Source organism: Priapulus caudatus, unplaced genomic scaffold (assembly GCF_000485595.1).
Source record: "Priapulus caudatus unplaced genomic scaffold, Priapulus_caudatus-5.0.1 Scaffold353, whole genome shotgun sequence".
Classification (NCBI taxonomy): Eukaryota; Metazoa; Priapulida; class Priapulimorpha; order Priapulimorphida; family Priapulidae; genus Priapulus; species Priapulus caudatus.
Window position 1 is genome coordinate 18,504 of NW_014577414.1, and position 22,874 is coordinate 41,377.

Consider the following 22,874-nt stretch of genomic DNA (forward strand, 5'->3'; position numbering starts at 1 on the left):
CATAGCCATTTGTATTGGCTTATTGAAAGGACGCAGAATATTGTCCCTTGCTGCTGACATGCGAAGAAGTAAGTGTCAGATAACCTTTTGACCCTCAAGAGGAGCGGTTAAACTGGATTTGTTGACTGTCTGGTTAGAAAGAATTGACTGCCGGGTTTTACTAGAATCTATACATGGCCTGGATGTATGAGGCTACAAGGTCACAGTGAAATTTCAAAAAGCCTAAATTTGCGTTAAGAAGGTGTATGCTTCTTAAAGTCGCTATACATTCTATGTCATTCTGTACTGTCAGTATGTTACATGTAACGTATGCACTGCCAGTGCGCTGCTGCCAGTGCATGTGTTGGTGCAGTTTTGCCTGCCTTAATTGGTTACAGGTTGGCAGCTCTCTATTGCAATTTGCAGCCCTGTAGGCTTGCGTAGGTAAATGCGATGATGCTTACCTATTTGTCTTGATTTTCTTTTTTTTTTGTTTTTTTTTTTTTTTTTTTTTTTTTCAAGTTTTATTTTTTTTGTTGTTTGCTACTACGTATGATGGGAGCTTCCATCTTTAATCTGAAGACACTTAAACGTACGCCGCCATCTCTGCAACTTTCATAACGATCCACAACGAACATTCTTTGAGAAGGTTCCTGATACCATCCCTGTGCATTCCGACTGTTCGCGCCACGTATGTGAACACATTTGGGACTAACAGGGTTACTAGAAATCCCACCACTCCACCACAGATCACCGCAGTAGACGTTAATGCAGCGCTGTCGCTCTGCGGCACTTGTATTAATGAGTAATATCAGTTTTTTTCTTTGAAAAAACACGTCAAAAACATTAATTATCTACCGATCGTGAAGCAAAACAAAAAGTGTCAAAACATTACAAATGCCGTATGGCATTTGCTCTCTTGTTTTAAATACTTTTGCACTGACAACGACTCTCGCGTCTCGTGAGAATTGCTACAGTGTGAGAATTTGTCTTGTTGTGCAGAACCTTGGTGGCAGAATAAATTCAAGAACCGTGTCGTTTTTCATTAAATATTATTTATGTGTGGTTAAGCCACATAATCATGCATAAATTACTGTGAGTACAATAAATGTGTAGTGGAATTTGAATTTTGTGATCGATTCCCATCCAATCGGCAGCCTTGTGATGAAGTTCCTGTTATCGTAAGTTTTCACTTAAGTAAGTTTAGTTGGTTTCTGGCAACGCTATTAAAATTAACCTTAACATTAACATTAGACTTAAAATTAATCATAACTTTACGAAGTTTCTGGCAACGGGCCCCAGGAGTAGATAATAGGGAAGGAGTGTGACATCAATAAACAAGGGAAATTCGTCATTTACTAGCCTTAAAAATACCTACGATTTACTACGCGTAACACAACCAACTTGAAAATCGTACACAGTACATCCGCCTAGCATCGTGCGAAATCGTTTCCTCTTATACACCCGCAATCCGGAGATACAGACTAAAACGTACGACACGATTTTCCATTCTGTTGGCAGCCAAATTGATGCGTTCAGAGAGCCATTTGAAACAAAAGGCAGCTACTAACGCTCGGCGATGCGGTGTGACTCGCTGGGAGATTGGACATTGACGCAACACTCGGCGAGATAACCTTTGATCCGGCATACTGGCATACCGGCATATAGCTGGTATGCTCCCCACGCACGCACGCCCACCGCAATCAGCAGCAATCTGCCAGCGAGCCACACCGCATCGCCGAGCGTTAGTAGCTGCCTTTTGTTTTAAATGGCTCTCTGAACGCATCGATTTGGCTGCCAACAGAATGGAAAATCGTGTCGTACGTTTTAGTCTGTATCTCCGGATTGCGGGTGTATAAGAGGAAACGATTTCGCACAAATCACGATGCTAGGCAGATGTACTGTGTACGATTTGAGCTCAATTTGGTTGCGTTACGCGTAGTAAATCGTAGGTATTTTAAGGCTAGTAAATGACGAATTTCCCTTGTTTATTGATGTCACACTCCTTCCCTATTATCTACTCCTGATATATATATATGATAATATGTTAATGTACCAGAGTTGGATTCTGTTGGTCACATATATGTTGAAGTACATGTATGACATTGCACAATGCTAAGGTTATAAACTTGATTTGTTAGAATGAAACCCACATTTTATTAGCTCATCTGACATAGTCAGATGCAGCTTGTAGAATCGCATGATTGTTCATGTGTGCGTGTGTGCGTGCGTGCGTGCGTCAGTGCGTGCGTCAACAGTTGGGCACAAATCTTAACCGCTCGACGTACGGTCACGATATTCGGGACGTTGGGGTGGGGTATCGTCAAAACGAGTTGTGATGTCGAAGCTGGGGGTCAAAGGTCAAAGGTCAAGAGTGTAAAAGAAGGGGGAACATTCCCTGCTTAACTTAAGGTATAGGGAGGAAATGTAGAATTGCGGCACAAATCTAAACGGCTCGACCTAGGCTCGTGATAGTCGGTGTATAGCATCATGGTAGGAAAAGCCATCACTGTGCCGAAATTGGAAAGGTCACGGGTCAAAGGTCAATGGGGCATCAGGCAGATTTTAGACATTTTCTGAGGACATGGTCTGACGGAGCGAATTGAGAAAACCTTTTTTGCTTCAGCGGTGACCTACCATTTTTATGGCTTTATTGAAAGGACCATGAAATGTACTTTCCGCTGACATGCGAAAGAGTAAGTGTCTGATAACCTTTTGACCCTGAAAGGGAGGGTTAACATGGATTTGTTGAGTGTTAAAAAAAGGCTTAACTGCTTTTGCTATTATTAGAGCCCATACCTGTGTGGATGTGAGGCTACATTTGCAGTTCAATTGCAAATACAAAAGTTTGTTGAACAAGGTTTACACTCCTAAATCATAATTATTTTCTAAAGCAGTCTGTATATTAATAGCACCCTGAATGCTAGCGTGGCTACGGCATCCGAAATGTAGGCAAAAATCCGGGGGCCATCCATTACTGATGCAGGGGGGTGAACTGGCACTTTTTCTAATAAACGATCGCACACCTGCCAATCCAGACGTGGTAAATTATTACTCACAGCTGAGCCAAATTGTCGCCTGCCTGAATATACTTGGATTTTAGCCTGTACATTTCAGCAACTCATGGAATTAGGTTATCTCTACCTTTCTTGACTTATCACCAATGCGCGAAGGTCGATGCCATGTTTGATTATTGATTACACTTTCACGCGCCATCTCGCGCAACTATAGGCCTAGTGATACATGTATGACACAAATATATAAGACATGGCAGTCATATATATTCACACCAAAGTGAGAAAATGACAGTATTAAAGTTTCAGAGCATAATTCTTAATAAGCAACCATAAACTTTCAATTGTCAGCTGAATTACATTAAAATAAGTATGACTAACAACTTTCCAGCATGATTTATTGCCATAAACATTGTTTCATGGTACAAAATGGCTAACATTTTTGTCTCAATTTTAGCCAAATAAATAGCCAAAAATCGCTGTAACTTTTAAAGTAGCCTCTAAGTATGATTGCTACTCACTCGCCACAATATTGTAAGCTAGAGCTACCAAAAAATTAGAAAAAAAGTTTCTTATTAAAGTGATTACGTCACGAATTTCTAGCACCACAAGTAGTATATTTGTGTGTTATTTGTACAAAATAAAATGTATGAAATTACAATTAGTGTTTCTGTTTACTTTTCATGCTTATATATACCTTCTTTATATGCCCCTAATTTGCCGGGTTGAAAAACAGAGAGACGCCAGTATCTGAACACTACTGGGGAATAGTGTTAGACAACAGAAATATCAAATCGTCTAGATTTTTGCAAATTTAAACCAATGTAAAAACATTTTTAGTCAGTGAGAGTTTGAGGATATATTTAGTAACGTTAGTTTCTTACTTTTATAGTAAAAAAATGGCAATTTTTCTTTTACAAATTTTACCATGGAAAATTTGTGACGTAGTCAATTTAAACGAAAATATGTCCATTAATTATGCAATGTTGACGAATGCTAGAGTAACTCGCACCTTGTGTTTAAGTTAATAAGTTACATTACCTTATAGCAAATGCGAATTAGTTTGTCCATATCACTGCTGGTTACTAAGAAAATGGCTAATTGAAATCCGCCAGTCCAAGAATTGTTTACAGTTTACAGTTTCACTTTGAAACCGAACGCGGTGTGATCAGATTTATAGTGCACCGCACATTTTCGCACGCATGCTCGGCCGTACCTAATGTTAGCATTGAGTACAGTCCCGTAACTGTATACAGAGAACAGACCACTATTAAATCTTCCATAAGATCCTGTACTTGAGAATGAATTTCAGGAGCATGAAAAAAATGTATTTCGGCGCCTTTTCGGCCGAGTGGCAATATTAAAGCTAGGTAGCCATGTACTCAGCTGTGCACCATTAGAGTTATGACATATTTTGTCCGGCGTTTATATTGTGATCTATTATTGCCGAGTTTCCTGTAAATTCCGTCGAAATCCTACGTCCAACGTACGCTGCCGGCTGCCATTGCGCTCGTGGCGCGACTGTTGCGACGCTTACACTAATATATATATAGCAGCTAGGAAAGCGTGCTGCCAAAAATTCGCTCGACGCTCACTTCATTTGAAACTTTCACAGGCACGAATACACATTCAACAGCTTCCTGCTCGTTCTCTAGAACAACAGTGTTCACTTGTTCATATAAAACATGTCGTCTGTTCGCTAACCGAGCTGTGTCCATGCGAAATCTTGACAAAGACACAGAACAAATTCTCGGCGTTCGACTGGAACCTTGACCCAGAAATGACAATGGCATGTCAGAATCAGAGAAACACTACCGGCCGCTGCTTCGTGACCTCAATCTTGCGCCGCATAACGCTGCGCAACGTTTTTGCAAACGTTCCAATGCGAGCTCGTACGCGGGAGTTGGAAAAGGCAGTGCAGCCGCCTGCGCGCCCGCCTATAGCCCAATAGAACTGGCACTCGCTTTCCACGCTCTCGGCTTTAGCTTAGTACTCGATCGGTAATCGAGTGGGTAGCGACCTCCCAGCTTCTATATATAGCCTTTGTCCTTGCAAGCCATTTGCCATTACTGGGCAAGGATTCGCGAACGGCGAAAATTTCCGTCAGTCTTTTCTTGCTGCATTTCTCGCGTGACACAGCCCGGTTACGAAACAGAGACATTACGTTTTTATAACAATGAACACTGTTCACGTCCAATGTCTGCCCTGCTGTGTCCGCCACACTAAAATTGTGACTGTTCGCTGCAGCTATGGATGCGTGGCGCCGCGCCTAAGCTTCGCGCCACGGATGCCATAGCTGCCACGCTCATACTGTCGTTAGACGTTCCCGTTCGCTGTGCGCCTTGCGCGGAGAACTCGCGCGCAAGATCTGCGCTCAGACACTTCGGGTCACACCCTCCGTTCGGCAACGCTTCTGTAGTACCCGTCATCCAATCTGTGGATCGTTATGCCCCCTGAGTTAGCATCAGAACACCTGCCGTCAGAGTGAGAACGTGCGCTACTGCCGGGCACTTGTTATTGAAGGTTGTGGCGAATATTATTGTGTCAGTTGGGTGGCAGCATAATCAGAATATTGTGGCAATATCTCATTCTGAAGTCCAAGCAGCAAAGAGTTATCCTTCTATATTTACATACAAATAGTAAATGTTGACAATAAGTAGTTGACATTTCACTCGTGGTAGCCACTGCTGTTATATCTTGCGTGCAAATGTATTTCGTCGTTAAATTGAGGGCCCGGGTCTGCACAAATCTAATGAAATCTGATGAATCTGGATTCACCTCTTGATATCAATCCGTCGTGCTAGTGAAACCATCTCTTGGCCCTTTCCTTTTTGCGGCCTGTCCCTGTTGGCCTATCACAGTGCAAAAGCCAGCGCAAGGCAAAGCTAAGGATCCATGTCTGTTCACCTTCAGCATCAGAAGCGCACAAAATCACGATATTTACAATATTATTGTGGCCGTTGGTGGCCAACAGAATTTCTTGTCAATAATCCAATATTATTGTCAATGATATGTGCGTGTATGGGCGCGTTTTAAAGAAGCTTGCGTGTAGTTTTACTGGCCTGCCAACTAAGCAAGTGTTGTAACTCATTTCCGTGAAGATGGTTCTGGTCCGAGTGTGATGAACATAGCGTATGCTCCATATGGCTTAGAACTGGAATATCATTATTGACACAAATACAGTCTTTTCTTTGCGGATTTTTTTTTGGAGGCAGAGTAAGGGAAAATATCAGAGGCTCTTCATTAAGACCTTTAGCTTTCCCCTCTTGTGAGCGCTGCCTCGTTTCAACTGGCTTGCATCCAAGTGCGTGCTGGCCTGCTCCTGCTTCTGTAAGTCTGAGGTAGACAAGACAAACACCCACCAACTGCTAATAAAGTGAACAAGTGCTGCCCAGGCCAATGTAATGTAAAGTTACCCACAAGCAAAATATTCTATAATCGCAGTACTAGCATAATTCTACTCTTGGCCATGAACCACGAGAATACGATGATTCTTTCCATCCGCATCTGTTAACTTTTGGCCTTCCAATTTTCCTCCTTCTTCATTGTGGGAAACTGGTATATACTTTGTTCCGATTGGTTGCCTACATCTATAGGCACAGCAGCCGCCAGAACATGTTTCTCGCGTGAACCCTACTCTACTCCTTACAAAACACCGGTCTTCACATTGTCATGAGCAAGTGTGTTATCATACAGAAACTCAGGAAAAAATGTTTAAATTTGCGAAGTCAGGACATGTCCATGAATTTTATTCAACGTGTTTGATTTCTCAAAGTCAATGGGTTAGCCCGGCTGAGCTTTCCCAGTTGGCCCGCAGCCGGGAGTTTAGAGTGTTACAACGATTGCGCAACGAACGAGTCAGTTGTAAAAAGATACAGAAATCATAGCCGATATAACCAAGTAAATGCCTTCGTTACTGTTTGTGTTCCTGTTGTAAGTCGGTAAAGCTGTCAATAAGCTTTCCAGCGAACCAGAATCTGAACTACAAATGGAGGGTTGCTTGTGAGGAGAGTTGAAGAAAACGCACGCAAAAATGTGGTGGAACCGATAAGCATTTTAAAGAAGATGCCTGATCGGAGAAACTATTGACGGTATTAATGCCAACACAAATTTCAACAAACTGTTCCCAAACACAAGCAGTTAATTTTAGATGCAACCGAGACTTCCATATTCACCAAACCAAAGCCTAGAGTTGATGAGCGCAAGAGTGCTTACATTTCTACGTACAAAAACAAGAACACTTATAAAACGAATCGATCGCTGTAGCCAGAGGGCCTTGGTGTACTTATGTCAGTGATAGCTATGGGGCTGCGCCCATGACCGTCAAATTATTGAGGAGTTGGCTTGTTAGTAGTGCCTAATGTTTGGACAGGGGCTGACAGCATCATGTCAGATAGAGGATGAATTATGGTTCAGAGATCTGTTTGCCTATTAAAGACGCTGCATGTAAACACGCCGTCAATGGCTCAAAAGGAAAATCCCAACTAATGCAGAGACAGTTGTTAGGGATAGACGTTGATCGCATCTAAGAGGCATTCATGTAGAGAGGTCATTGCGTCTAAAGCAAGACATATAAAATATTAAAAGGAGACCTGCCCCATCAGAAGATTTCTCTCGGTGGCGAGCTATTGTCAGCAGTAATGCCTATAGTGTCTGTAGTAAATGGCTGCGTTTTTAGAAAATCAAAGAATATACATACCATTTGTATTGCAAACTTGAGCTTTGTAGTTTACAAGCTCAATAAACATATTACATAACTCCTGACACATCACACAAAAGAATAAACACCCACTTCACATATGCACCACTAATATCACCGTGAATCTCAATAAACATTATTACATAACTCCTCAGCACACACAAAAGAATAAACACCCCAACTTAACATATGGACGCAAGCAGCACACGTACGCATGCACGAGACCGCACGACGCACGCACGCACACACGAACGCCACACACTTGTACGTGCGCACAATGTACGTGCACACGCACGCACGCATCACACACGTGCTACCTGCACACGGCACGCACACACGCAGCATGCAGTACATGTATGACCACAGCGAGCAGCCACGACACAGCAGCACACGCACGCATGCACGCACGCGGTACGTACACACGCCACCCACGGTACGACATGCACGCACGAGTGACCACACGCCACACGCACGCATGCACGCACGGGGTACGTACACCACGCACCCACGCACGCATGCACGCACGAGTACGTGCACACCGCACGCATCACACCACGCACAGTACCGTGCAACACGCCACGCACACACGTTGGACGTGCACACCACGCATCACACGCACGCATGCACGCACGCACTTGTACGTCGTACACGCACGCCACGCACGCACTACACGTGGACGTGCACACCCACGCACGCACGCATATATCATGTCAGCGCCGAATATAAGGGGAGTTGGTTTGGGGTTAACCGGGGGACCAGTTAGCGGGCGCTCTTCTGCAGCCGTCATACATTACCTACATATATACTATTGAATCTCAAGTAAACATATTACATAACTCCTCAGCACACACAAAGAATAAACACCCCACTTTCACATATGCACCACTAATATCACCGTGAATCTCACATAAACATATTACATAACTCCTCAGACACACACACAAAGAAACACCCACTTCCCCCACTCTATCCCGGGTGTGCATCTGGGTACGCGGATAATCTTCACCTCTGCAGATGTGCTGCCCTCCAGCGGCAACTGTTTCTAGCGGCTAACCCCATTGTTGCAATACATTTTTGTCTGTTTTTGGTAACGGCACACGATTGCTTTTTGATTAAAGACATGTATTTGTTGTATTAATCAAACATCTGTGAATCTGTTGGGCTGAATCAACCAGGCATCAGCATTTGCAAAGCATTTCAAAACTATTTATAGTGAAGTTTTAACTAAGGATTTTTTTCATGTAGCATAATGTAAAAGTATTTTACCTGAATATATATAATCCACAGTAATGATTTCCTTACCTGAATTAGGTTTGAGTAAAGTGACAATGATAGTTAGATCAAATGAGTAAAGTTAAACTATTATAGCAGTATCAATGAAATGATCTGAAAAGATGCAGTGCTATGAGCATACAGAGGCCTTTAATAATACGTCAGGTTGTCTCGTACCTAATTGTTTATAATATAAATTTTCGATTTCTATTATATTTTGCAGGTACCTACTTAGCGTGTTTTGTGGACGGGGCTATTGGTGTAACACGTGGGTGCACAAACTATTCCTGTGCGATCTGTTCGTCACTGATATGGGCAACAAGGTGACCTGTTGTGTGAGTTCGGCAAGTCCACGTACAAGCAAAAAAAGTCGGGAGGAGCGATACCTTCCAGTAGAAGAGGTCGTCACTATCCAGAGAGTAGAAAGTGCTTCCAACCTGCAGCACATAAGTGAACGGGAACCTGAAGGTGGGTAGGTTACTGTACCAGTCAACCCTTGTGCCTTGATTCTCACGTAGCATTCGCACATGTGTATAAATAGTGTAATGTAATCTTTTAATCTTTTTTTTTTTTACCATTCACACTTGATTACCTAAATTTAAAACAGGATTATCGCAAATGCTAGGAGTTAAAATCCATCTACACAAATTTCTTGTGAAAAGTACTTTTTTCTATTGTTATTCAAGGGCAGACTTTAACTTTTAAAACAATTTAGTCAGATGCAGCTTGTAGAATCGCACGATCGTCCGTCCGTCCGTGCGTGCGTGCGTCCGGCCGTCCGTCCGTCCGTCTGTGCGTCAACAGTTGGGCACAAATCTTAACCGCTTGACGTACGGTGACGATATTCGGGACGTCGGGGGGGATCGTCAAAACGAGTTGGGATGTCGAAGCTGGGGGTCAAAGGTCAAAGGTCAAGAGGTGTAAAAGAAGGGGGAACATTCCCTCCTTAACTTAAGGTATAGGGAGGAAATGCAGAATTGCGGCACAAATCTAAATGGCTTGACCTAGGCTCGTGGTAGTTGGTGTATAGCATCATGGTAGGAAAAGCCATCACTGTGCCGAAATTGGAGGTCACAGGTCAAAGGTCAATGGTGCACAGGGCAGATTTTAGACATTTTCTGAGGACATGGTCTGACGGAGCGATTGAAAAACTTTTTTGTTTCAGCGGTGACCTAGCATTTTTATGGCTTTATTGAAAGGACCATGAAATCTACTTTCTGCTGACATGCGAAGAGTAAGTGTCAGATAACCTTTTGACCCTGAAGAGGAGGGTTAAACATGGATTTGTTTACTGTTTGTTAGAACGAATTTGACTGCCGGGTTTGCTAGTAGAATCTATACATGCCTGGATGTACGAGGCTACAATGTCACAATGAAATTTCAAAAGCTAAATTTGGTTGAAGAAGGTTTATGCTTTTTAAATCGTATAATTTCTATGGCATTCTGTACTGTCAGTATTTTACATGTAACGTATGCCACTGCCAGTGGCCACTGCCAGTGCATGTGGTGGTGGTACTGTGTAGTTTTTGCTTGCATTAATTAGTTACAGGTGGCAGCTCTCTATTGCAGCCAGTAGGCTTGCGTAGGTAAATGGATGAGTGCTTACCTAATCTGTCTTGTAAATAGTTGTTGCTACTACATACGATGGGAGCTTCCATCTTTAATCTGAAGACACTTAAACGTACGCGCCATCTCGTGGCAACTTTCATAACGATCCCAACAAACATTCCTTTGAGAAGGTTTCTGATACCATCCCTGTGCATTCCAATGTTTCAGCGTGTATGTGAACACATTTGGGACTAACAGGGTTTACTAGAATCCTACCACTCCACCACAAAGTCACCGCAGTAGACGTTAGATGAGCGCTGTCGCTCTGCGGCACTTGTTTAGTTCACCTTGACATCGTCATTACAAAAGACTAAAAGCACAGTGTGGGTGTTATAAGTTTTGCTATCAGACTAACACAGCCTACTTTATCGTCCACGTGTGTAACCGGGGCGGCTGCCGGGACGAAAGCCTAACAACCAGTAGCTATGTTTTTAGCTCGCCTTGACATCGTCAAGATGAGCTATTGCCATGGGGTGTCGTCCGTCAAAATTTGGCTACGGTCAACGATAACTTGAGAATCGTTTGACCCACATCTTTCAAATTGCATACAGTTGTTACTCCTATGGGAGAGATGTGAACGTCCTATTTTGGAGCACACCAGTTGACCTACTTTCGAGCCATGCTCACTTTGGCAAAAATGGAAATGGCCATAAGTCAGTTCAGGTTCAACAGATTTTGCTCATTTTTGGTATGTGAATGAATAAGGACCGGCCTCAAAACATATCACAGGGTGGGTGTTTAACATTTTTTTTTTAAATTATGCAAATTAGGTAGATTTTGGCAATTTCACTATGCATTACAGTGTCTGCCTATGGTCAACGATAACTCAAGAACCATTTGAGCCACATGTTTCAAATTGCATACAGTTGTTACTCCTATGGGAGAGATTTGAACGTCCTATTTTGAAGCACGCCAGTCGACTTACTTTCGAGCCATATCCACTTTTTGGCAAAAATGGAAATGGCTATAAGTCAGTTCAGGTTCAACGGATTTTGCTCATTTTTGGTATGTGAATCAATAAGGACTTGCCCCAAAACATGTCTCACGGGTTTTTTGTTTTTTTTAATAATGCAAATTAGTAGGGGTGTAACGATATACCGGTATATCGGTATATTGCAATATATTTTGAAAACTCGATATATCGCAATACAACTTCCGGATATCGATATTTTACGATACGGTGGTATAACAAGAAATAAATTACTTGACACTTGCCTTTATGTCTATATTGTTAATGGGCTCGAAAATTATGCACTGGCGGTGTATATATTATGAAAGCACAATGCCTGCACGACGCATACAGTATTACTGGTAAGCGACCACTGCATGGAGCACTGCGCGGTACTACTGCGCGGGCAGAGTGGAGCAGACGTGTGCGCGAGGAAGAGAGCACGGCAACAATGGAGTCTATATATAGCCTATGCTCACCTGAGTGCCCGCGCGCGCGCGATACAAGCTGAAGCGAGCACCCACTGTTTCAGTTTCAGTTTCAGTTTCAGTATCCAGTATTAGCCAATAATGCAGCAGGGGTATTGTGTATTCCAGCTACGTCAGTGCCTTCCGAGAGGGTATTCAGTACAGCGGGTGACATTGTTACGGCACAGAGGGCTGCACTGTCAGCGGAAAACATTGCCGTGCTTCTGTTTCTCAAGAAAAACATGAGAAATTAAATCATGTCAATATATACAATATATGACATATACAATCATGCAACATATACAATCATGTTATATACAATATATGATGATATTAAAACCATCAAATTGTTACTATATCATGCATGGTATACACTTCCCAATACGTATTGGAAAATATTGCAATACGGTTTTGTCGTATTGCAATATATTGCAATACGGTTTTTGGTCGCAATACTCACCCCTACAAATTAGGTAGATTTGGTCAACCTACTTTTGAGTCATTCTAAACTGCATGTTTGCTGGATTTTTTTGGTGGGTAGCGAGATGCGATATTCGAGAAGATAACTTGTGGTTGCGTACTACCCACTCGTACCTTTGACCAAAATAATAGAAAAATGTCAATCTAACTGGTTAACAACTACAATCATACCTACGTGTAATATTGTGTTTTAGATTCTTTGTTACAGTAATTTGAGTGGAATATTTTATTGTTTTTCTTTGCACGATAATCGAAAACCAAAATGGCGATCATTTAGGCGTAGCGCCATCTCTCGCCCAGATTTAAGACTTACAGATCTGAAACATTTATTTTTGCATCAAACTGCCACTGCCTCCAGCAAGTTATTCAAAGATCTGAAAACATTCATCGCAGCACGGTCTGCTGCGAATGAGAACTTCAGATACTAGGCTCAGTTCCTCTGCATGATGCCTGTGGTGCATGATCTGTTGAGAGCAGATCGTGGGGGGATATGGCAACATCATCTTGATGCTGTGCAACGTGCTCTCTACATATTCGCCGCCTTTGACTTGACCAACTATCTTCGCTGGTACTCTGTCTACCTGGAAGACATGCAGCGTTTATCTCAAACCGCACCACCAGTCCATGAGAACTTCTCAAATGGGAACTTTTCCATCAAGGAGAATCCCAGCCGCTTCACTGCAGTCGGTGGTGGCCAGAAGCTTGAGCAAAGTATAAACCTATCATCTAAATGCTGCGACGGAATTATCGAGCATGCCAAGCAGAATCAGTACGTTGCTCAATGGGACTTGATGGCATGAAATTGATGGCAGTAGAGAATCTGCACGGAGATATGCTGATGTGATGGAGAGGACACACGAGTCCTTTAACCACCACGAGTCATCACAAGCTACTACAGTTCGCAAGGAGTCCAATATCCAGGCAAAGGTAACTTTTATTGAAAAGAAGGGCTCCCCATGTCTCTAGGGGGACATCATGGCAAAAGACATCAAAAATGAAATACTGAGTGCCTTCGCAAAATGAGAAAAGAAGTACTTGACATTTCGACTCAAAATGTTTATTCAGAAAATCACAAGACTTAGTGAAAGCATTAATCGATCGAACCTGAAAACAATGAAAACAAATCGAGACATGCCACGGAAGATCATCAAGAAAGCAGTGAAGGAGATGAATGTTGTAGGGAGAATGATTGAAATCACACGTGATTGTGGCCTTACCACCAAGTACCTCTTGAAATATGATGTTGCACCTTCACCTCCTGTTCAATGAGGATGGAATGAAGAGCCCAGGGAAGAGCCTGTTGATTAAGAAGTTGGAGACTAATCTCAAACCTGAGAACTATGACTATAGCCATCGGAATAACGCTTCGTTTGTCATTGACATAATGGCCACAGTTCGTAAGGTTCATGTGACTAGCCTCTCCAGCTTCACGGATCTCTTATTATTTGTATCCATTTCGGATGTATACCAGCAGTTCGGGCGATGTTACTATGTGTTCGACATGTACTCAGATGAACCCTCAGTGACGGTTAGCGAGAGAAATAGACGCACTGAAACTGTACAAATCGTGTACAGTTCAATTGAACCAGAAACACCTCGACCAAAGGCAATGGAGAGATTCTGGCCTTCAAATTTGAATAAGCTTCTTCTTGAGAAGCTAATCTACTGATATCTTTGTTAAAATACCTCCGAAACAACAATATCCCACTGTACTCGGACAAGTGACCAAATAAGACGAGGATTGGAGTACATCATGGTCCATCAAGGCCAGGAAAAAGCATTGCCCCACACCTTAAATCACCATTTGAAGACGCTGACCTCCGAATACTCGTCCACGTCTTGGACTCTCTCATTGTAGGACACAAAGTGTTTAGTGTGTTGTAATCAGCGTTCGAAATTGGTGCTGACCCGGAGGCCCGAGGCCACCAAGTTTTTGCTCGGGTCACCATCTCTACGAAACTGCCGGTCCTCCTGACCGGCATTTTCCCCCTCATATTATGCTGAAATACTACGGTTATCGCAACGGCGTTTAGACAGACTTGTAAGTTGTAAACAGGAGCGTATTCTAATGCGCTCCGTTTCTGACTGAACGAACTGCTTCAACGCATGATTCGCCATACGAACAAAAACTCGCGACCGTCTAAGAAATCGATCGCGGCATGCCGCATGTAGCGTAGCCCAGTGCTTTTATGCGTAAGGCATAATAATAAGTTCCTATGTCACAGGGGTTATCGTGACTGAATTCGTTACTTTTCTTTACGTAGAAAGTGGACTATTTTTATTCAGTTAGATATCTAGAAGCAATGTAAACTGTATATACTTAAAGATTCTAGGCAGTTGTAACTTTGAGGATGTGCGGCAGCATTGATCTATGCAAGGGGGTACCGAGGACTGGGGAGGAGAAAAACGAAAGTAAAACCTTTCCCAGAACCTCCCCCGACATTCCTAGAGCTTGAAATATATTGTTTGACTAACTCTACGTGGTAAGTCAAGTTAGTTTGGCTACCGCAGGCACATGGCGCACATCCCTGGTCTATGTGTATTATGTTATTCGGCCACCCAAGTGCTACACCAATTAAAATATACTGTCGCAACAAGAAATAATTAACATGTGGCGTTTTGTGACTGGGGCTGGCAAGCCCCCGGCGGCCAAGAAACAAAAGAAAACATGAAATGAAGCCACCTATGTGTTTAATCGGTGGCATAATGTGCTTAGTCATTACACTAGTAAATAAGCGGGCCACCAACTTTTGTGCAGGACCTCCAACTTTCTGAAGTTGGTGGTCCCGCTGTCCACTAGATTTTCAGCCGAAATTCGAACCCTGGTTGTAATCTCCAACGATACAGATGTCATTGTTGCTCTGCTCTACCACATGCTGGTCTGTCACCAACACAACATTGAGGAGCCGTGAGTGCGAGCTGGGATGGGAGATCTAACTCGATATATACCCCTTCATACCCTGTTCCAGCGCCTGGGAAATCGTCTCTGTAGCCAGTACTGCCAGCTATAAACAGTCTTACAGGGTGTGACATAACCAGCACAGTTGGTACAAAGAAGACAGCTCTAAAGGTAGAGCCTGAAATGTTTCTGAAGCACTTCGGGGAATCACCAATCCTCTCTCCGGCGCGGTAGCGATGCTAAATGTTTCTCTGAATATCGAGCAGCGGTTTTCCACTTCACAAAGAGGGTTCTCTCCACAGCCTACGCCTGACTATTGAGGAACTCTTGCCTCATATCAAGCGTGAATTCTACAATGCCTACACCTTCAGCCATGCATTGGAGTGCCACCTCAACCTTGAAAACGTGGATAGATTATTGGTTTTTGTTACTCTGATTTCCAACAGATGGCAGGCACTACCTACCTAGATATTAAACAGGGACAGTCTATATTACCTCAGTCTTACATGAACTAAATAATACAATGCTTTACCGTTGATTCGAATGTGAAATTATGAGTTTTGAGACTCAAGGCAAATTCGTAAAACTAGAAGGTAAACTAGAAGGCGTAGATCAAAACAAGGTTATATAGTTTACCGTTTTCCTAACGGTATATATATGTATAATAACTGTGTAGTATATAACATTTTGAGGTATTTTTGCATGTAGAAACACAAAACAAGGTTCATACCCCACACATGTGTAAGCGTTGTCACATTTCTTACCGGAAAAAATAGTATACTGTTGAATGATATCATAACAAACTCGCGAAAATCCAGTGGTGCGATGGCATTTGAGACGAAAATGCACGAAATGTCCGTTTTTGCCCCGTTTTTATATCAATATATTATTATGAAGGGGAATGATTTTCATACTAATTGAACGTGTAAGGGTGAGATAACACTCATGCAGAGTAAATGTGTCAGTTTGGTTAGCTTTCCTGCAAACGAAATGTGGTAAATCAAAAAGTGAATATGCGGTAAAAACAAGAAAATCCCAGTGCAGGGCGGTAGGTGCATTGTTAACACCGGCAGCGTTGAACGTGTTAATATGGAAAAATTTGGCCAATTTTGGTAGCCCTAGCTACAATATTGGGCGAGTGAGTGTGGCCTGTCATCACCATGGCGATAAATAACAAGACATTTTTGTGGAGTAATAGCTGCGTCAATGACTGGAAATGCGAGAAAAGATAGTAGAAGGAAAATAAATTTCATTGCCAATGAATGACGGAAACACGCGAGGTTTCCCGAAGCTATCGCCAGAACGAGAGACAGTCGCAGCCACTACGTATCTCGAGTCGGTTTTTTGGCAAAAATACCAGATTTTCACCGCTCATTATCTTAGCGCAGAGGCATCGTAGGGACAAGCGGTTTGTTTTATATTAGCAGGGTAGGACAGCTGATCAATAATACCAGAAAGAATCGTCAACATAAAACGGGCAAAGTTTATTAAATCGACGAATACTGCAGCATGGTTTCAGCATTTCACCGTTGTACGCTCTCTTTCTTAAAATGATCATTGCGATGAATTTTGCTCAGAAAAACTAAATATAGCTCAATATAGTCTCACCTGACAGCGAAAATATCACTGATTACACCAACATTCAAAACACCAATATTTTATGCAGTTATAGCATAGAAAAATAGATTTGACCACATCATACCAGCAATAAATTTTTTCGAGTCAGTACTTTCAAAAATCACAAATGGCGTCTCAAACAAGCGAACATAATTAAAACAAAGGGGCATCTATTTGTGTGTGATAAGTATTCTCGCTGGCCGTATGCAGCGAGGCGCAGTGGAGAGTGTGAGCGGGTGAGCACAAATCAAACAACCATAGAAGCAGTCGCTGTCGGTCGTGTACTTTGGAGTTCAGAGAAGAAGAGAAGACGTTTTTGGACCAAGCAGAGCTATGTCAGTCGGAAAGGGTTCCGAATGAGTCTTGGCGATTTTTGCATTACTGCACCCTTGTTGACGTCTCGCGGTACCGCGAGAAAGTGCGCTCAACAAGAGAACGCAAAATTGTAATCGTGCATGATTTTGTCTTTGCATGAGGTTAAAAGACATTTTATTGTTATTTCAAACAATTACTGTTACTCAAGCAACAACGGTAGGCATCATGTGAGTGAGAATAAACACTAAAAAACGCTGAAAAAAACTCGCAATGATCGCTTTAATACGCTCTTGAAGCAATCATACTTAGTGCTACTTTCAAAGTGAACGCGATTTTTGGCTATTATTTTGCTAAAATCGAGCAAATTGTAGCCATTTCGTACCATGAAACAAAGTTTATGGCAACAAATCATGCTAGAAAGTTGTTAGCAATAATCATGCAATGTAATTCAGTGTAATTTGAGTTTATGGTTGCTTAATAAAGGCTCTGAAATTTTAATATTGTCATTTTTGCACTTTGGCGCCTAGCCGAAAATCTCATAATGGGCTGTACAATAAAACGTACGTGACCTGGAGGTGTTACCCAAACGTTTTTGAGAGCTACCATAAGGAATGAGAAAATATAAGGTTTTCCTCTAAAAGAGTCATGTACACGAACACCCCCCCCCCAGAGCCTAGAGCATGTTGTACTTCCATTTAGGTGGTAACTTCAGGTTCTCGTAGAATGTAGCAGAATAGTTTCGTTAGCAAACAGTAGAGATGTTTCATCCGGTAGAGATGTTTCATCCGGTAGATGATTGCAGATTCAATTTCCTGTAGTGTTGACGATAGTTGAGTGGCACTGACTACTGGGGTGGTGAGATCTAGAACTAGAGAGAAAAGATGGCTGCGCCCATGGCAAATAACATCAACTGAATATCAATAAAATCATGTTTTGTTACACATAATTTTCTATCCTTCACTAGTTTAGAAACATAACACTGGCGACAAGGATGTCTTTACCAGAATTCACAAAGTTTGACGTCAATTCTGATGGCAATATCGGCCCTAGATGGACCAAATGGCTCGCAAGATTCAACAGACTCGTGACGGTGATGGATATCACAGATGCCACTCGCATGCAGGCGCTTCTCCTACACAATGGGGGGCCTGCAGTGGACCAAATATACGAGACACTGACTGCCGGCCTCTACAGCCGATGTCGATATCTTTAGACAGGCCAGTAAAGCCCTTACGGATTATTTCACGCCTAAAACCAACACAGCTTTTCAAGTGTATAACTTTCGTCAATGCAGTCAAAATCCAAACGAAAACGTTGATACCTACGTTACTAGGCTCCGGGCACTTGCAAAAACGTGTGGTTTCGCTGAGGCCGATGGCGAAATCGCAAACCAGATCATACTTGCTGGCTCGTCGCAAGCTTTACGCTGCCGTGCACTTCGCACAGAGACGGATTTGGAAAACTTAATCAAGACAGCCAGAGGTTTGGAAATCGCCAACACAGAAGCTGGGAAGGTGTCCGGACAGAGTCAAACTACTGTCCACCACGTTGCAGACCATGGTTATTACGCTGAAAGACGCCATGGAAACCAACGTAAACACCGATCATCATCACGAAATCGACATTCGTCGCAGCGAGGCTGCAATTGAAGCCAAACTCCTCACCATCATCATGATCGTCGACGTCCAAATCCAAGTCACGGTCGACAACGTCATAACGTTACCTGTTTCTTCTGTGGTCACTCAACCTCATCGAAAAGGGGATGGAAGAACTTGACATTATCGGAAACGTTGAAGGGCCGACCCCTTGGTTTAGTTCTATTGTACCGGTTCCGAAGAAAAATTGTAACATTCGCATGTGAGCAGCGAATCAAGCGATTCAGCGTGAAAGGCACGTTATGCCTACCATAGATGATGTCATCGCTGACTGTAATGGATGCACCGTGTTTTTGCATGCACCAACTTTGGCAACGGATATCATCAACTGGAACTGTCGGCCGAGAGTAGATACATCACTACATTCAGCACTCATGTTGGACTCCGATGGTACAAACGTCTCTTCTTTGGAGGAAATGCTGCTTCGGAGATATTTCAGAATGTAGTCGAAAGAATTCTTCACGACCTGCCAGGTTGTAAGAACATTTCAGATGACGTAATCGTCAGAGGGAAGGATACCCAGGACGATGACGCTTGTCTTCACGAAGCACTCCAGAAACTGGAAGATAATGGCATCCGCCTCAACTTGCCTAAATGCCATTTCAACGTTCGTAAGGTGAAATTCTACTGCCATGTGTTCAGAAGCAAGGGAATTCACTCTGACCTGTCAAACTTCGATGCAGATGCCAACGCGCCGCCGCCACAGAAAGCCACTGAACTTAGATCGCTACTGGGGATGACCCAGCACTTGTCACGTTTCATCGAAGGATACACATCAATCACCAGTCATCTGAGAAAGCTAACGCACGACTGATACGAATCACGCTATGTTATTAAGTTGTTTTCACGGCACAAGCTGTCTGCATAAATGGCTTCGAGTCAGTAGGTCATTCGACAACGCAGCAGGTGTGCGTAACGGTTCTTTGTGCTGGCACTTGCTAGCAGCGCGAGCTACGCGTAGACGTTTTGTGGCAGCTCCAGCCTCGCTGGCTGTGATGCCGTGTTTAAGTTGTAACCTGTTGTTTGAGTTATTAAACCAGCATTAAACCTATACAATAAATGTTATAGTTCTTACGACGGAGACATAACAATGGACATGGGGTGAAGAACAAAAGACTGCTCTCACTAATTTGAAAGAAGCTGTAAAAGGAGCATCAGTAGTTACTTATTTCGATCCAAGAAAGGACACCGAGCTCGCCTTTGCGCCAGTCCTAAGGGTCTCGTAGCAATCCTATCGCAAAACAACAATCGTGAGTTATGGCAGTAGAGCGCTAACTGACGTAGAATCGTGATACTCACAGACAGAACGTGAGATGCTAGCAGTTGTATGGGCAGTTGAACATTATCACTTGTACTTATACGTAGCAAAGTTTGTCATCTACACTGATCACAAACCGTTACTCGGAATCTTCAGCAGTTACAAGCAAGCATCTGCTCAAATGGAACGTTGGCGTCTCAGACGTGTGCCATACAACTACACGCTCAAGTATCGCCCAGGCCGAGATGAAAAAAACCCCGCTGATTTTATCAGTCCACGTCCTGTTGGAAAGCCACCTACAGTTTCCGACGCTGAAGAGTACATCAACTTTGTAGCCGAGAACGCAGTCCCAAAGTCCATGTCAATCGAAAGAATCGCTGAAGCCAGATCCGCTGATCCTGTACTCGTCAAAGTTAGGAAAGATATACGAAATGGAAAGTGGAATGATGTAGACCTACAACCGTACAGGAAGATGCGTGACAAATTCGCAAGCAGTGATGGTATCATACTCAGTGGAACCATTATCGCAGTACCGAATCTTTGTGTAACAAGGCAGTACAACTCGCTCATATCGGACACCAAGGAATTGTATGTACGAAAGCCTTACTGCGAGAGAAAGTTTGGTTTCCAGGGATTGATCAAATGGTGGAAGACATTGCTCGCTGCATTCCATGTCAAGCTGTAACTCGGAAACCGGACACGCCAGAACCTCTCGTCATGTCACTGCTCCCAGCCGAACCTTGGACCTCTACCATCAAGCGAGATGGTACTTGTTGTAACTGAGGACTATAGTCGCTTCCCGGAAGTCGAAATAGTCTCGTCCACTGCTGCAATGACTGTCATACCAAAGCTCGATGGTATTTTCTCACGCCAGGGGATACCTGAAGTCGTCAAGTCCGACAATGGACCTCCGTTCCAAGGTCAAGATTTTGCAAGCTTTGCAACTGACCTCGGATTCAAACATCGGAAAGTTACCCCATTGTGGCCTCAAGCCAATAGTGATGTCGAAAGGTTCATGGACACTCTGCTTAAAATCGTACGCATCGCGCATCTTGAAGGAAAGAATTGGAAACAGGAACTTTTCTGTTTTCTAAGACAATACCGCGCGACGCCACATGCCACTACTGGAGTTCCGCCAGCCAAAGCGCTGTATGGTAGACGTTTTCGTGTACAACTACTACAGCTACCAGCCAGAGTGTTGCCTGACATGCCAGATATTCGACAGAAGATCAAGGTGAGAGACGCTCACCAAAATGAAAGGATGAAGGAATATGCAGACAACAGACGGAATGCAAAGGGAAATGAGATCCAGCCAGGAGACACCATCTTAGTCAAACAGCAACGTACCAATAAGTTGTCTCTGCACTTCGATTCTAAACCGCTGACCGTCAAGAGTCGTAAAGGCTATGATAACCTCGTCTAACGAGTATAAGCGCATCACGCGGAACACAATGTTCTTCAAGCCGTTGCCCAAACCGCAGCTGATTCGCCAAGAGATTATCGACGACGACGACGACGACGACGACGACGATGATGACGTGATTAGAGATCCGCCAATTCGCGCTCCACAAGGACACGTGGATGGACCTCCCCTGAGATCTTGTCTTCGACAACCGCAAGTTCGTCGTTCAATGAGAGTACGGAAACTTCCGGTCTGCTTCAAGGATGTATACATATACGCATAGTATGTTTGCACCATAACTGTAGACTAGGGTGATGGGCTAGTAACCTCTCTCCTAACTACTACGCTTAGTCTCATACGCCTTCTAAGTACCTAAGTTTACCATATAATCTACATTATTAAAATCTTCACATATTAGCAACCTAGACTGTTTCAATTCGCATACGAGTAATTTAGACTTTTTACTCTCTGCATTGTTCCAAGTTATTCACACTTGTTTATTTCGCGTTATTTGAACTTCTTTATTTTGCACTAGTTGAACTTTTACTACGCGTTACGGACTGTGTAACTTCTACCTAATTCGAACTCTTATATCATCACCGGACATATCCCAAGTTACAGTCAGAAGTCTTAAAAGTTTAGACTGTCATTCATCCAAGGAGGAAAGGGATGTAGCGTTGACGATAGTAGAGTGACGCTGACTACTGGGGTGGTGAGATCTGGAACTAGAGAGAAAAGATGGCTGCGCCCATGGCAAAGAACGTGTCAACTGAATATCAATAAAATCATGTTTAGTTACATATAATTTTTTATTCTTCACTAGTTTAGAAACATAACAATTCCAAATGAGACAGCGTCACAGGTTAGATGGCAGGTAACTCTGACTTTATTATTAGTCAGTCAAACACATACATATGTGCATACTACACCCGCCTAGGTAACCATGCCTAGGCTCCGCGTCTCATCTCGATCTTTCTCTGGCTCTCTACATAGTAACTGTGTGTCGGACTAATGTGTCTTTCTGTGCCGTCACTCTATTAGTCTCTATGTCTCTTCCACGTCCCATATATCTACTCATTCAAAGGCTTATCGGGCACTTCCACAATCCGGTATATTGTCCAGCTGCTTATTCTAATGATAACAACATTGTCTCTCAATGTGCGCGTGGGGCACATTGGGGGTATGTTATTACAATAATATCGAGGAGATAATCTCAAGCAGCGCTGGTCACTCAAGTTGGGGCATGTATACACGGCCACA

The 22,874-nt window shown here is 43.1% G+C and overlaps 1 protein-coding gene across 1 annotated transcript in view; it reads left to right on the forward strand.

Moving 5' to 3' along the window:
• Window positions 1-22,874, forward strand: part of LOC106809424 (cyclin-Y-like protein 1) — a 205,475-nt gene that overhangs the window by 14,373 nt on the left and 168,228 nt on the right. The window contains exon 2 of the mRNA XM_014812505.1: window positions 9,188-9,432. Coding sequence (XP_014667991.1) covers window positions 9,276-9,432 — 157 coding nt within the window. The 5' untranslated portion in view covers window positions 9,188-9,275. The remainder of the gene's footprint in view (window positions 1-9,187; window positions 9,433-22,874) is intronic.